The sequence below is a fragment of the Plasmodium vivax genome, chromosome 12, assembly GCF_000002415.2.
Source record: "Plasmodium vivax chromosome 12, whole genome shotgun sequence".
Lineage (NCBI taxonomy): Eukaryota > Apicomplexa > Aconoidasida > Haemosporida > Plasmodiidae > Plasmodium > Plasmodium vivax.
In genome coordinates this window covers 819,084-830,703 of record NC_009917.1, presented here as the reverse complement: position 1 = coordinate 830,703, position 11,620 = coordinate 819,084, and the positions used below count along the sequence as shown (strand labels likewise).

Below are 11,620 nucleotides of genomic sequence, written 5' to 3'. Positions count from 1 at the left end.
AGCCCTCATCCGCTCCGCCGCTACGCCGGGGCGAAGACGAGGCGGACGGGGCAGCCGGCCAGCAGGATCTCCTCGTCGTGCATCTTGTCCGCGAGGGCATTGTAGTCCTCCTGGGAGGGCAGCACGTGCAGTTCGCGGCGGAGGCACTTCCTAATGTAGGCCATCTCGCTCACCATGTTGGTACGCAGCGCGTCGTCCGCGATGTAGACGAGCATTTTAACCGGCGAGTTCTGCGTGAGGGAGAGGTTCTTCCTCATCTTCTGTATGTGGTTGCACAGCTCTCTTGCGTTTGCCATATTTTCCAGTTGCTGATCTGTGGTGAAGTCCATGAGGAGGGTCACGGAGTCGTTGCTTATAATGTCTGTGTTTTCATTTTGGAAGGTTGGCTTCATCTGCACGATGATGTCATCTCCCTCGAGGGTGACTCCCTCCAAAGTGATTTTCCCCTCCGCCTGGTACTTCCTAACCGAGTGGGAGTCCAAACTTTTGATTTTATTTTGCACCTTCTTCAAGTCGGCCCCCAATTTAACTCCCAACGTTTTGTAATTCGGCACAGCGGAGAAGTCCACGCAGCTGGTGTCGTCTGAGCAGTCCACGTGGAGCACGTTCAGCTCTTCCTTTATGTAGAGCACAATTTGCTCGAAATTTTGGAAGTACTCCTTTGAGGGGTGCAGGATGGTGATTCTCTTTAGGGGCTTCTTGCTGGCGACCTTCCTCCTCTCGCGCAGCACTCGGCCGAGCAGGATGACGGTCTTCATCTTTTCGATCAGCTCGATGATTCCGTAGTCGATGGAGTAGTGCTCGTCTACTTGCGGCAGCATGCGGAAGTGCACACTTTGGTGGGACACTCCACCGTTAGCGGCTCCTCCGTCAGTCACGCCGCTAATCGCACCGCTAACCGCCGTACCGCCGCTCACAACCCTGCGCAGCTGCTGGTAGATGTACTCCGTGATGAAGGGCGTGAAGGGGGCCATGAGGACGGTGAAGAGGTGGAGCGTCCGGTACGTCGTGCAGAGGGCCCGCAGGCAGTCCTCCTCCCCCAGGCTGCCCCGCATCCGGTCCCGGTTCAGCCGAATGTACCAGTTGGTTAGATTCTCTATAAACTGCAGCAGTTTCGGGAGCACATTATAAAGTCTGTAGGCCTGCATCTCCAAGTGCACAAGCTTCGTCAGCATTTGAACGGAAGAGAAAATCCACTTGTCCATGATATTATCATTTTTATAAATGTACTCATCTTGGAAGAGGAACTTCTTCTTCTTTAGGCACTCGTACCGGGTCACCTCTTGAGAGAAGAAGCGGAAGCTATGGTAAAAGGGGAGGATAAAACTTTTTACCACTTCGTTAACTCCTTTCTCTTGGAATTTTAAATTTTCTGCTCGAACGGCTACCGAGTTGATAAGGTAGAGTCTCAAACTGTCCGCCCCATATTTGTCTAGGATATACAGCGGGTCTGGGTAATTCTTCAACCTCTTACTCATCTTCTTCCCATCGGAGGCGAGCACCAACCCGTTGCAAATTAAATTCTTAAAGGGGGCCCTATCAAAGAGCAGGGTACTAATGACGAGTAGCGTGTAGAACCATCCCCTCGTTTGGTCTAACCCCTCAGCGATAAAATCTGCGGGAAAAATTTTGTGGAAATTTTCCTTCTCGGTGCTAAATGGGTAATGCACCTTTGCATAGGGCATGGAGCCACTCTCAAACCAGCAGTCGAACACTTCTGGAATTCGCTTCAACTTGGGATGATCCTTCCCCTTGGGGTTTTCTATTTCGATGTGGTCTATAAAATGTCTGTGTAAATCCTTTACGTTCTTCACCCCAGAGAGTTTCTCCAAATGGGCAATACTTTCTACACATATGACCGTTTCCATTTTTTCATCTGCCCATATGGGGATGGGAGTACCCCAGTACCGGTTCCTACTAATGCACCAATCCTTCGCATCTGAAATCCAGTTGTGAAATTTCTTCTCCTTAATATGGTGAGGAATCCAATACGTCGTATTGTTATTCTTTACTAACTCGTTTGTGGAGTTACTCACTCGGATGAACCACGCTGGGATGGCTCTATAAATCAGGGGGGTGTCACTTCTCCAGCAGAAGGGGTACGAATGCACAATGGTATTGTTGCTGAGCAGACGATTTTCATTCTTCAAATGCTTCTTAATCACATTGTCTGCCTCTTTAATGAAGAGGTTCTGCACCATTTCGACTTCGCTAGTGAAGTACCCATTTGCGTCTATCGGGTCTATGAAGATGCACTTTTCCGGGTCGATCACTTCGTTATCTTTGCACACCCTAAAATCGTCCTCACCATATGTCGGGGCACAGTGCACTATGCCGGTACCTGCGTCGTCCGTCACGAAGTCGTCCGCCAGAATTTTATACGCCCTCTCTTTAAAATTGTACTTCTCGTAGAAGTGGCCGAACAGCGGCTTATAGCGCAACCCCTTTAGGTGCTTCCCTTTGAAGCGGTTTAGCAGCTTCAGGTCTTCCACATCCCACTTGAGCTCCTTCACGATCCACTCCAGTCTGCACTCCCCCACGATCACCACTCGGTTGCTTTTCACGTGGTGTATCCGCAGGTAGGTGAAGCTCTCATTTATGCAGAGCGCCAAGTTGGACGGAAGCGTCCAGGGGGTGGTCGTCCACGCGAGGATTTCGCTCTCCATAGGGGGAGTCACCCCCTCTGTTGATTTGTGGCCTCCCTCGAGGCCATCCTCCCTCTTCTGATTATACAACGGGGATAGCTTCTCCCCCAGGAGCTTCTTCACCTCCTCCCCCGGGCAGCCCTCCTCCTCCACTTCTGGAAAGTCAGACGCAAGAACGAAGCTGATGATGATGCTGGGATCTGGCGTGTCCTTATAATTGAGGTTAAGTTCAAAATTCGAAATTGGGGTGTTGCATTTGCACGAATATGGCATCACCTTAAAGGACTTGTAAACGTAATTCCTCTTATATAACTCGCTGAACACCCACCAAACACTCTCCATAAAGGTAGGGTCCATGGTCTTATAATCATTCTTAAAATCGATCCACCTGCCGATTCTCTCCACCGTTTTGACCCACTCGTTGGAGTACTTCAAAACGATTCTCCTACATTTTTCATTATAAACATCGATGCCCATTTTTAAGATGTCCTCCTTCTTATTAATGTTATTTTCCTTTTCAATTTCATATTCGATTGGGAGTCCGTGACAGTCCCATCCGAACTTCCTCTCCACTGAGTACCCACACTGGTAGTGGTACCTCGTCACGCAGTCTTTTATTATGCCTGCCAGTAGGTGCCCATAATGTGGGAGCCCTGTGGCAAAGGGGGGCCCATCGTAAAATATATACGCCTTCCTATTTTCGGCCAGCTTATTCGACGTGTTAAACGCGTCGATGCTCTTCCAGTAGGCGAGCACCTTCTGCTCCTCCTCCACAATGTTGGGGTTTTCCGAGACCCCTTCGAAGGTCACGTGGGTGCCCGGCGCTCCCTCCATTATCTTCAGTTTGACTGCACTTGGGGTAAACTTGGCCTTCTCGCCTCGGCTGCTCAGGCTGCTTAGTCTGCTTAGGGTGCCTCCCCGCCGCTCCTTCAGGGTGGCCGCTAACGCGCGTCTCTCCGCGATGTGCACGCTCGCGCTGGCGCCCCGCCTGAGCATAAACGCTTCGGCGATGGGCGCGGGCAAAAGGGGGTGGCAGCGGCCCCTCAGCAGTGGGGGTAGTAGCGGTAGTAGCGGTGGAGGTGGCAGTTGCGGGGGTGTGACAGTTGCGCCGGCTGTGGCAGCTGTCGCCCTTATCGCACTGCGGCAGTTGGTCAGCTCGCTGCTTTTTCGCTTCGTGCTTCAGGTGATTACGCTTGGAATTTTGAGTTCCTCATTTGGGGCTCCTCGCGCGGGAATTTTTTGCGTCACGTTTTACGTCACTTTGTGCGTCATTTTTTACGTCACTTTATGCGTCACTTTAGTCATTTTTCACGTCAGCGTTTTCCTCCCGTTTGCGTTGCGTCATGTTGCATTTTTTTTTTTTTGCTCCGCGCTGTAAACAACTCGAAGTGCCCTGTTGACAAAGCTGCATAGCCGTGTGCGGCATACGCCATTCGGGGGGGGGCATATACCTCAAGTGGCGCACGGAATATGAGGTGCACTGCGCTGGTGCTACATTTGTGCATGCATATATGTGAGAGCCACGGTAGGAAGGCCGCTTTTTTTTTTTTTTTTTTTTTTTTTTTTGCCGGTCAGTCGCCCCACCGCAGCTGCCGCAGTGAGAGAGTTGTGCTCACCCGGGGGACCCGCACATATGCCCCCTCAGAGTTTTGCAAAAAAGGTTCTCCACAAAGCAGTTGCACAAACCGCTTAACCATTGAGCATGCCCACCATCTGCGAATTGCGAATTTGACCACGCGATAGCGCATAAGCCTCCGGCGAGAACCCCCTCTGCCTACAGGTTCTTCCTTGCAGCCGCGTGCGTGTAAAGTTCCTACCCCTAGCCGCAACACGGGGGGTTCCCGCACATGTATTGAAAGAGTACCTGCCTTGAGAGGGGCGTCACATAAAGGAGGAAATATTTGGAGCGTCGCTTTAGTGCCTCTTCCGTTGTGCCTGCTTCGAAGCGCGTTTCTTTCCTCCCCGGGTTGGCGGCAGAAGCCATAGAAGCTTTGGAAGCCATAGAAGTTGCAGAAGCCGCACAAGTTGCTAACGCAGCCTATGCATTCATGTGCGCGTGACCCAGGGCAAGCCTCCCCAAGATGAAGCTCTCTCTGCTGGCGTCCCTTGTCGTGGTCTCCCTGACGGCGGCCCTGGCGAAGAGGGTTACTACGAGCAGCAATTTGGTAAACCCCCGCGCCGAGCACGGTGTTTCCATCCGGCCTATTGCGCGTTTGCTTCTCCCCCGTTTCGTCACCTCTCCCCTTCTCCACTTCGCCACCTCTCCACTTCGCCACTTCAGAATTTCGTCACGAGCAACCCGAGGCAACTGCAGCGGAGCTCTTCGCAGAGGCTGCGGGCCACAGGTTCGTCATTCTTTTCCCGGCCCTCCTAAAGAGGCGTCCTCATCTTATGCACGGCATGGAGTAGACCTCGTACATGTGTGTGCATAGTGTTTGTGTGTGTGCACCCCCTGGCCCACCTGAACACCCCATTAGCCCTAGTTCCCCACCACCTTTAAATTTCACCCCCTTTCCCCTTTTTTTTTTTTCAGAGTACAAATTGGAGAATAAGATTATACGGGGGCCCCTCACTCCTCTGAACGAGTTCGTCTTGATTCAGAAGGATGAGGCGTACGACACGACGGAGGCGGGCGTCTTCATCGGCGACACGGTAAATTGGGAAGCCGGCGGCGAGCTGACTCATTGCTGCGATGTGTATCTCTGCTGCCGCTCATCCGCTCATCCGCTCATCTGCTGACCCGTTTCACCGCTTCCCCCCCGCAGTTGCGGAAGAACCAGTACATCGGCAAAATTCTAGGCGTGGGCACCGGAGCTGTGAACACCAAAAACGGGTAAAAAACAAACCGCCGGGGGGTGGAGTGCGCAGCAGGGGCGTTTTAGTGAAGAGGCCCAGTCTGCACACATCCACGTACCAAAGGGTATACCCCGCAAAGTGGAGAGTTGCACCCCAGTGGGCCCTCCAACCAAATGGACACTGCGCTAATAGGCTGAATTTTTAAAAGCAAACTGAATTTTAAAAAAAGAATACTATGAAGGCGCAAAAAGGAAAGGTCGTTTTTTTTTTTTTTTTTAAATCCCCTTTTCGATTACCCACATGTGGAAAGGAAAACGTGGAACAAAAAAAAAACACACAAAAAAGAGGGAAAGAATAAAGAAAAAAACACAAAAAAGAGGGAAATGGAGCCACAAAAAGGAGTTACCCCTACGGATGAGAAAAATGGCTCCCCTTTTTTCCCCTCCCTTGATTAGTGCCTTCGCAAAAATGTGAGCCCTTGGAGAGGCTGCTTTCATTACGTACACATTTCCCCGCTTTGCCCTGCAGCGAAAGAGTGCCGATAGACGTCCAGGTTGGCGACGTCGTGATCTTCAACCCGAGCGATGGGACCAAAGTAAGGCACCGCGGAGGAGCTGTGTGTCATCTGTACCATGTGTGGGGGCCCCCACCGTGAGAGAGGCAAACGGGACAGCGCTTCTTCAGAAGCCGATCTGGTTCCCCTCCAAAGATGCCGCTCCCACTCCAATCTGGCTTCTCCCCCCCGCAGCTCAAGTACAACGACAAGGAGTGCCTGCTCATATCCAACGAAGAAATCCTGGCGAAAATCAACGACGCCTCCGTGGAGGTGAGGCCAAACAACATCACCCCCTTCTATGACCGCGTGCTCATCAAATTAGTAGACACAAACGCAGCGTCCAGCTCCCTAGTAATAATGCCTGAGTCCAAGAGCGATAAGTCAACGGACGGACTTGTTGTAGCGGTGGGCGATGGCACCTACGACTCGAATAATAACAAAGTGCCAATCGACGTACGCGTAAACGACTACATCAAATTTTCTCCCTTCTCCAACGAAAGCTGTGAGTTCACGTATAACGGCGAGAAGTTCACCTTTGTGCGGGCGAGGTACATCATGGCCAAGTATTAAAAAAATAAGAAAAAAGTAAGAAAGAAAGTAAGAAAGAAAGTAAGAAAGAAAGTAAGAAAAAAAAATGACCTTTTGGCTAGCTGGCTAGCTAAATATGTGTTTTTTTTTTTTTTTTTTTTTTTTTTCTTCTTCTTCTTCTTTTCCTAAACGTGTCAAGTTGTCCAGATTGACAACTGTTTCGGTTTGGCCTCCCCTCCCCCCTCCTGCGTGTGTGTTCCGTGTACATATGCGTATGGTACGTGTACATATGCGTATGGTACGTGCACTTATGCGTATGGTACGTGCACTTATGCGTATGGTACGTGCACTTATGCGTATGGTACGTGCACTTATGCGTATGGTACGTGCACTTATGCGTATGGTACGTGCACTTATGCGTATGGTACGTGCACTTATGCGTATGGTACGTGCACTTATGCGTATGCCACATGTACTTATGCGTATGCCACATGTACTTATGCGTATGCTACACGTTCTTATGCGTATGCTACACGTTCTTATGCGTATGCCCCTAATGTCACCTTGTTAATCATTTTTTTGTTGTCTCGTTTGAAACTTATATGGAATAAACGTAAAGCGGGTCTCCCCTTTTTTTTCCCATACAACATGCCGCGTTACGTGAAACGTTTTTCTGCGCGAAGAGGATGCCCCTCCCTCTCCACATTTTTCTTTCCTTTTGCACACCAGGTGTAATTGGCCGTATGGAGGTGGAAACATGGCAGGCGCGCTCCGTTCGGTGGGAATTGCAAAGAAGGGGAAAATCCCCCCCGATCATTTTGTGCGTATTAAAAAGGTTGACACAGCGCACAGATGAAGTAATATCCGTCTGAAGGTGTGTCCAATAGGCGGTTAAATGGATGGCCTTTTTTCACGTGTGCATTTTTGTTCATTTTTGGGAAAAAAGGGCCCAACTTGGACTCCCAAAACTGATGTGTGAAGGATGCGAGTAGGACGTATTACACACACACACACACACACACACACGGGGGGGGTCTCCCTCCTCTTTGCGTATTTTCTCCCCAACCCACTTATCTTACAACACGGATGGAGGAAACCACAGCGCGCAGTAATCGCAGACTTACCACGGGGTAAAAGCGTGCGCGGTTTATGTCTCCAATGATGTGCAGAATATCCACCAGCGTATAATTCTTCATAATCCTTTTTAGCTCCCTGTAGTTTTTGCCATACATGGGGGATCCCCCTCGCTCGCACGTTCTGATGTAGTAGTTTATGAGCTCACATTCAGGCGCATGGCTATGTTCACCTCCGAAAAATTGAGGATGCCCACTTTCGCACCCACCTGCGTTGACCGCCCTCATGTGATGCATAAACTGAATGGAAGCAAACACGCAGAGGGCCTCCTCCAACTCAGGCGACAAATAATAAGCCAGACGTTTGTGGAGCTTATCCCCGCGGTTGTTCTCGCTCCCTGCATGAAAAGATCTCCCGTGCAGCTTCTTTACAATTTTTCGTATTTGCTCAAACTGAGCAGATGTGCCAAGGTGAGAGACCCACAGGTATGTGTGCATCAGCTCGTGGGACATGTAAAAGAAAAGTGAAATCTCTGGCAAGCAATCAGCTAACGAGAGATGGTCAACCAGCTTTAGGTGGTCCTTATTTGGAGGCAACAATTCGTGCAGCTTTAATTTTCTATACGCATAATTTGGTATCATCTTATTCTGCTCATGTAGAAGGAGCAACTTTTTTTGGGACACGACTACACAGTTGCAGGATGCTATTGCCTTTTCTCCATCCCCATTTTGCCTGAACATGTTCCGTAGGTATAGCACGTCGGTCACCTTCAGCTCGTTGTGTAGCAGCCGTGTGAATATTTCTTCTTCGTTCGCTCGGTTGGTAAAGGAAAGCACGAGATGCAGGTCGTGCGACTTCCGCGGTGGGGCGGCGGCCATTTGGCCATCCACCTGAGTAACCGCTTTGGAGCCGATCCGGGTCGCCATGCGGGTTGCGATGCGGCTCGCGATTCGAGTGGAGAACCGAGTGGGGAACCGAGTTGAAAACCGAGTGGAGAAACGCATTGCTAACCGCTTTTCGTTCTTCACATCTGCGGTTGTATTGCCCTTTTGCTCCTCCAGTGGTGCCCCCCCCTGGCGCCGAGAAACTCCGCCTCGCCTGTCTCTCCCCCTTTCCTTCGTCCGACTTCGCAACAATTTGAGGTAGTCCAAGAGGGGCGCCGTTGCCTTGCTGTATAGACTCGATTTTTTGGAAAACAGCTTCTTCTTCAGATGGTGATTTTTCGGTTCCCTCCTTCGCCGGTGCGTCTCATCAGGTTGGTTGATCCCCTCGGTGGGGGGTACCTTTATGGGGGAAGCTACATCGTGTGGGGCACTTCCCTCCCCTTTAGCGGCGCACATAAGGGCATCTCCACCGCTACGTCCCCCTTCCACTTTGTTATTTTCCTTGTTGTCCTTTTTTTGGGGACGAGAAAAGCTCACCCTTTGTGTATCTTCCCCCGTTCGTGTCACTTCCCTTTTTTTTTTTTTTTTTTTTGGCCGATGCCCCGAACGGGTTAGTTTCCGAAGGAGTGTTTTTATATCCTTCTTTTGGTTTTGCTCCGATTTGAAGTCTCCTTCTGTAGTGGCTTTTCCGTTTTTCCCATTCGGGGGGTCCCTTCCCTTTGCTGCAACCTCGCTGTGCTGCGCTGGCTCTACCGAATCGACCCGCTCCCCCCTGTGTGCATACCCAACGTGGTCATACTCAAACGTGCATCGATGATTCGCGTCGTTGAACCTCTCCTTGTTAAAGGTGTAAATATTCTGGTAGGTCAAAAAATTGGGGGGAACCCTAATGCTCATGTGCAAATCGAGGGCGTATAAAACCTCAGGTATGGCATCCCCCAATTTTTTTTTACAACAGATGATGGGAAGCTCGCAACATATATCGCATAAATGATCGTATGTGGATCTACAGCAAGGGGTGTATCTTCGTGAGGATGTCTTTTCCTTTATTTTCCTTTCACAGGAGAGGCAGTTTTTCAAGTCGGTTTTGCATCGAAGGCACATTTTGTAGGACTTCCACATGACGTGGTGGTACGGCCTTCCATCTGTGCTGCCCAAGCAGTAGCAGCAGGTATCTTCCGAGGCAGGGTCCATCTCTCTTCTTCCAACAGAGGTGATATTATATATGGGCTGTAACGTAACCCAACAAACAGCAGCTCAGTCGAACATGCGCATGAAGCACTGGGAAAGAGACACCTATCTGCTGTGCCGTCACACACTCACAGAAAGAGAAAGTAAATCACCTCACAGTTAAACTGCATTGTAAAGAGCAGAGCGAAACACAGGATGATGCAAACTTGCTTGCATATTATGTAAAAGCGAACCAGAGGAGACAGACATGCGTATAAGCAGCAGATGCATACGTAGTGACACAGCAGAGCGTACAGGTACGGGTACAGGCACAGGCACAAGGGCGTGGGGTCGTGCAGGTGCCAGTTCGCTAGGGGAAACACGTACATGGTTGGCTTGGAAAGGGGCGAAATTCAAAGGCGTTTCAGTCAGGCAGGCTCTATCGCAGGGGGGGAAAAAAAGCGATGAAAAGGAAGCGAAGCGGCGAAAAAGGCAGCCACAAAGCGGAGAAAAAAGATAGCATTCCGCGCAGCACGACAAAAAAGACGCGCACAGTGGGAGCAAGTCCTGATCGGAGTTTTCCCCGAAAGCGATGAAACAGGATGTGCAGTGGCAAGCAAATGTTCAGCTGAGTCCTCTTTTTGCTTTTCTTTTGCAAAAATTTGCGCGCGTGGCTCTCGTTTCATCTCCCCTGTGTGTGCATGGTGAGTTGGGAGGTGGCATGTTTTTAAAGGGCGCGAACATGTTGGCTAAAAATGTTGGTAGCAAAAGTTGGCTAAAAATGTTGGTAGCAAATGATGGCTAAAAATGTTGGTAGCAAATGATGGCTAAAAATGTTGGTAGCAAATGATGGCTAAAAATGCTCGTCGTAAATGTTGGTTAAAAATGCTCGTTGCAAAAATTCGCCGCAAGCTGTCGCAAACAACGGTTGTGCAAGTGATCGCGCGAGAAGGCGCACGCCGGTCGGACTTGTTTCGCAGAACGTGTGGGCGCTGATCCGCCATGTTGTAAAGCAGGCAAACAAACAAGTAACGCGCGAAAAGAGCAACGCCTCTGAAAAATTCACTCGAGGGGGAAAAAAAAAAAGCGCAGACAGATTAAACAATGAGACTTCTTTCTCCATGCCGCAATTTTGGCGCGTTTTCTCCATTCAGTGTATGTGCATGCAGAGTTGGGTTCCAAAAAAAAAAAAAAAAAAAAAATATAGGAGAGCCCATGTGCATACTGCAGAAAAGGAAGAAAAAATATTCACCTGAACAGGCAGCTAAAAAAAAAAAAAAATAACACATTCACCTGAACAGGTAGCGAAAAAAAAAAAAAAAAATAGCACATTCACCTGAACAGGTAGCGAAAAAAAAAAAAAATTCGCCGCCTTTTTATAAGAAGCCAAATTGTGGACTTCGCCTGGTTAAAAAAAGAGCGCAAGTGATTAACGCAGATAGGTGAGGGTATGCGCTTTAGGAAGGAAAACCCCCAAAGTTGAGAGCGAGGATAATATGAGATGAGTGAACTCCATTGGGGAAGTTTTACACGAGTAGCTCACCAAATCGCACGCCGAATTTGTGTCAGAGCGCACATTCACCGTGCGGCGATCAACAGGGGAGGGAGAAAGAATAGGAGCATCTCGCGAAGAAAGAGCTGAACAGCTTGAGGGGATAATTTAAAAAAGCGGAAAAAGATAACAACGCAGAATAAAGGGGATTAGCCTACCGGAACAGATACACAAGGAGATACCCACAGAGGGGCTGCCCCCAGCAGGAGCTCAAAAAAAAAAAAGATAAAAGAAAGATGAATGACAAAAGGGGGGGGAACGCACTTATACCATTCGCAGCGGAGTTGTAAAGATGAAAAGACGACCTGTTCGCGTAATGGTCTCCCCACGATGTTGCTGCATATTGCTTGTGGCAGCTTCGTAAGAACAACTTTTGCGTAAATTGAAAGAGGGAGAGGGAGAATAACAGGGGAGC

At 49.6% G+C, this 11,620-nt stretch overlaps 3 protein-coding genes across 3 annotated transcripts, besides 5 other annotated features; 1 reads left to right on the top strand and 2 right to left on the bottom strand.

Annotated features, from left to right (window-relative positions):
- Nucleotides 1-20: 20 nt before the first annotated feature.
- Nucleotides 21-3,641, bottom strand: PVX_082575 (isoleucyl-tRNA synthetase, putative; the record flags this gene model as incomplete). Its single annotated transcript, XM_001614066.1, has 1 exon — nucleotides 21-3,641. One exon carries the CDS (start codon nucleotides 3,639-3,641, stop codon nucleotides 21-23), a length of 3,621 nt encoding a protein of 1,206 aa, XP_001614116.1.
- Nucleotides 2,124-2,149: a microsatellite.
- A 603-nt stretch (nucleotides 3,642-4,244) lies between the features above and the next one.
- Nucleotides 4,245-6,567, top strand: PVX_082580 (chaperonin, putative; the record flags this gene model as incomplete). The annotated part of the gene is made up of 6 exons (XM_001614067.1): nucleotides 4,245-4,810; nucleotides 4,927-4,990; nucleotides 5,179-5,297; nucleotides 5,411-5,478; nucleotides 5,970-6,036; nucleotides 6,190-6,567. The coding sequence occupies exons 1-6, from the start codon at nucleotides 4,727-4,729 to the stop codon at nucleotides 6,565-6,567; spliced, it is 780 nt and encodes a 259-aa protein (XP_001614117.1). The 5' UTR covers nucleotides 4,245-4,726.
- A 1,028-nt stretch (nucleotides 6,568-7,595) lies between these two features.
- PVX_082585 (hypothetical protein, conserved) lies at nucleotides 7,596-9,775 on the bottom strand (the record flags this gene model as incomplete). Its single annotated transcript, XM_001614068.1, has 1 exon — nucleotides 7,596-9,775. The coding sequence occupies exon 1, from the start codon at nucleotides 9,675-9,677 to the stop codon at nucleotides 7,596-7,598; it is 2,082 nt and encodes a 693-aa protein (XP_001614118.1). The 5' UTR covers nucleotides 9,678-9,775.
- Nucleotides 7,658-7,678: a microsatellite.
- Nucleotides 9,594-9,631: a microsatellite.
- A 472-nt stretch (nucleotides 9,776-10,247) lies between the features above and the next one.
- Nucleotides 10,248-10,300: a microsatellite.
- A 902-nt stretch (nucleotides 10,301-11,202) lies between these two features.
- Nucleotides 11,203-11,225: a microsatellite.
- The last annotated feature ends 395 nt before the right edge of the window (nucleotides 11,226-11,620 follow it).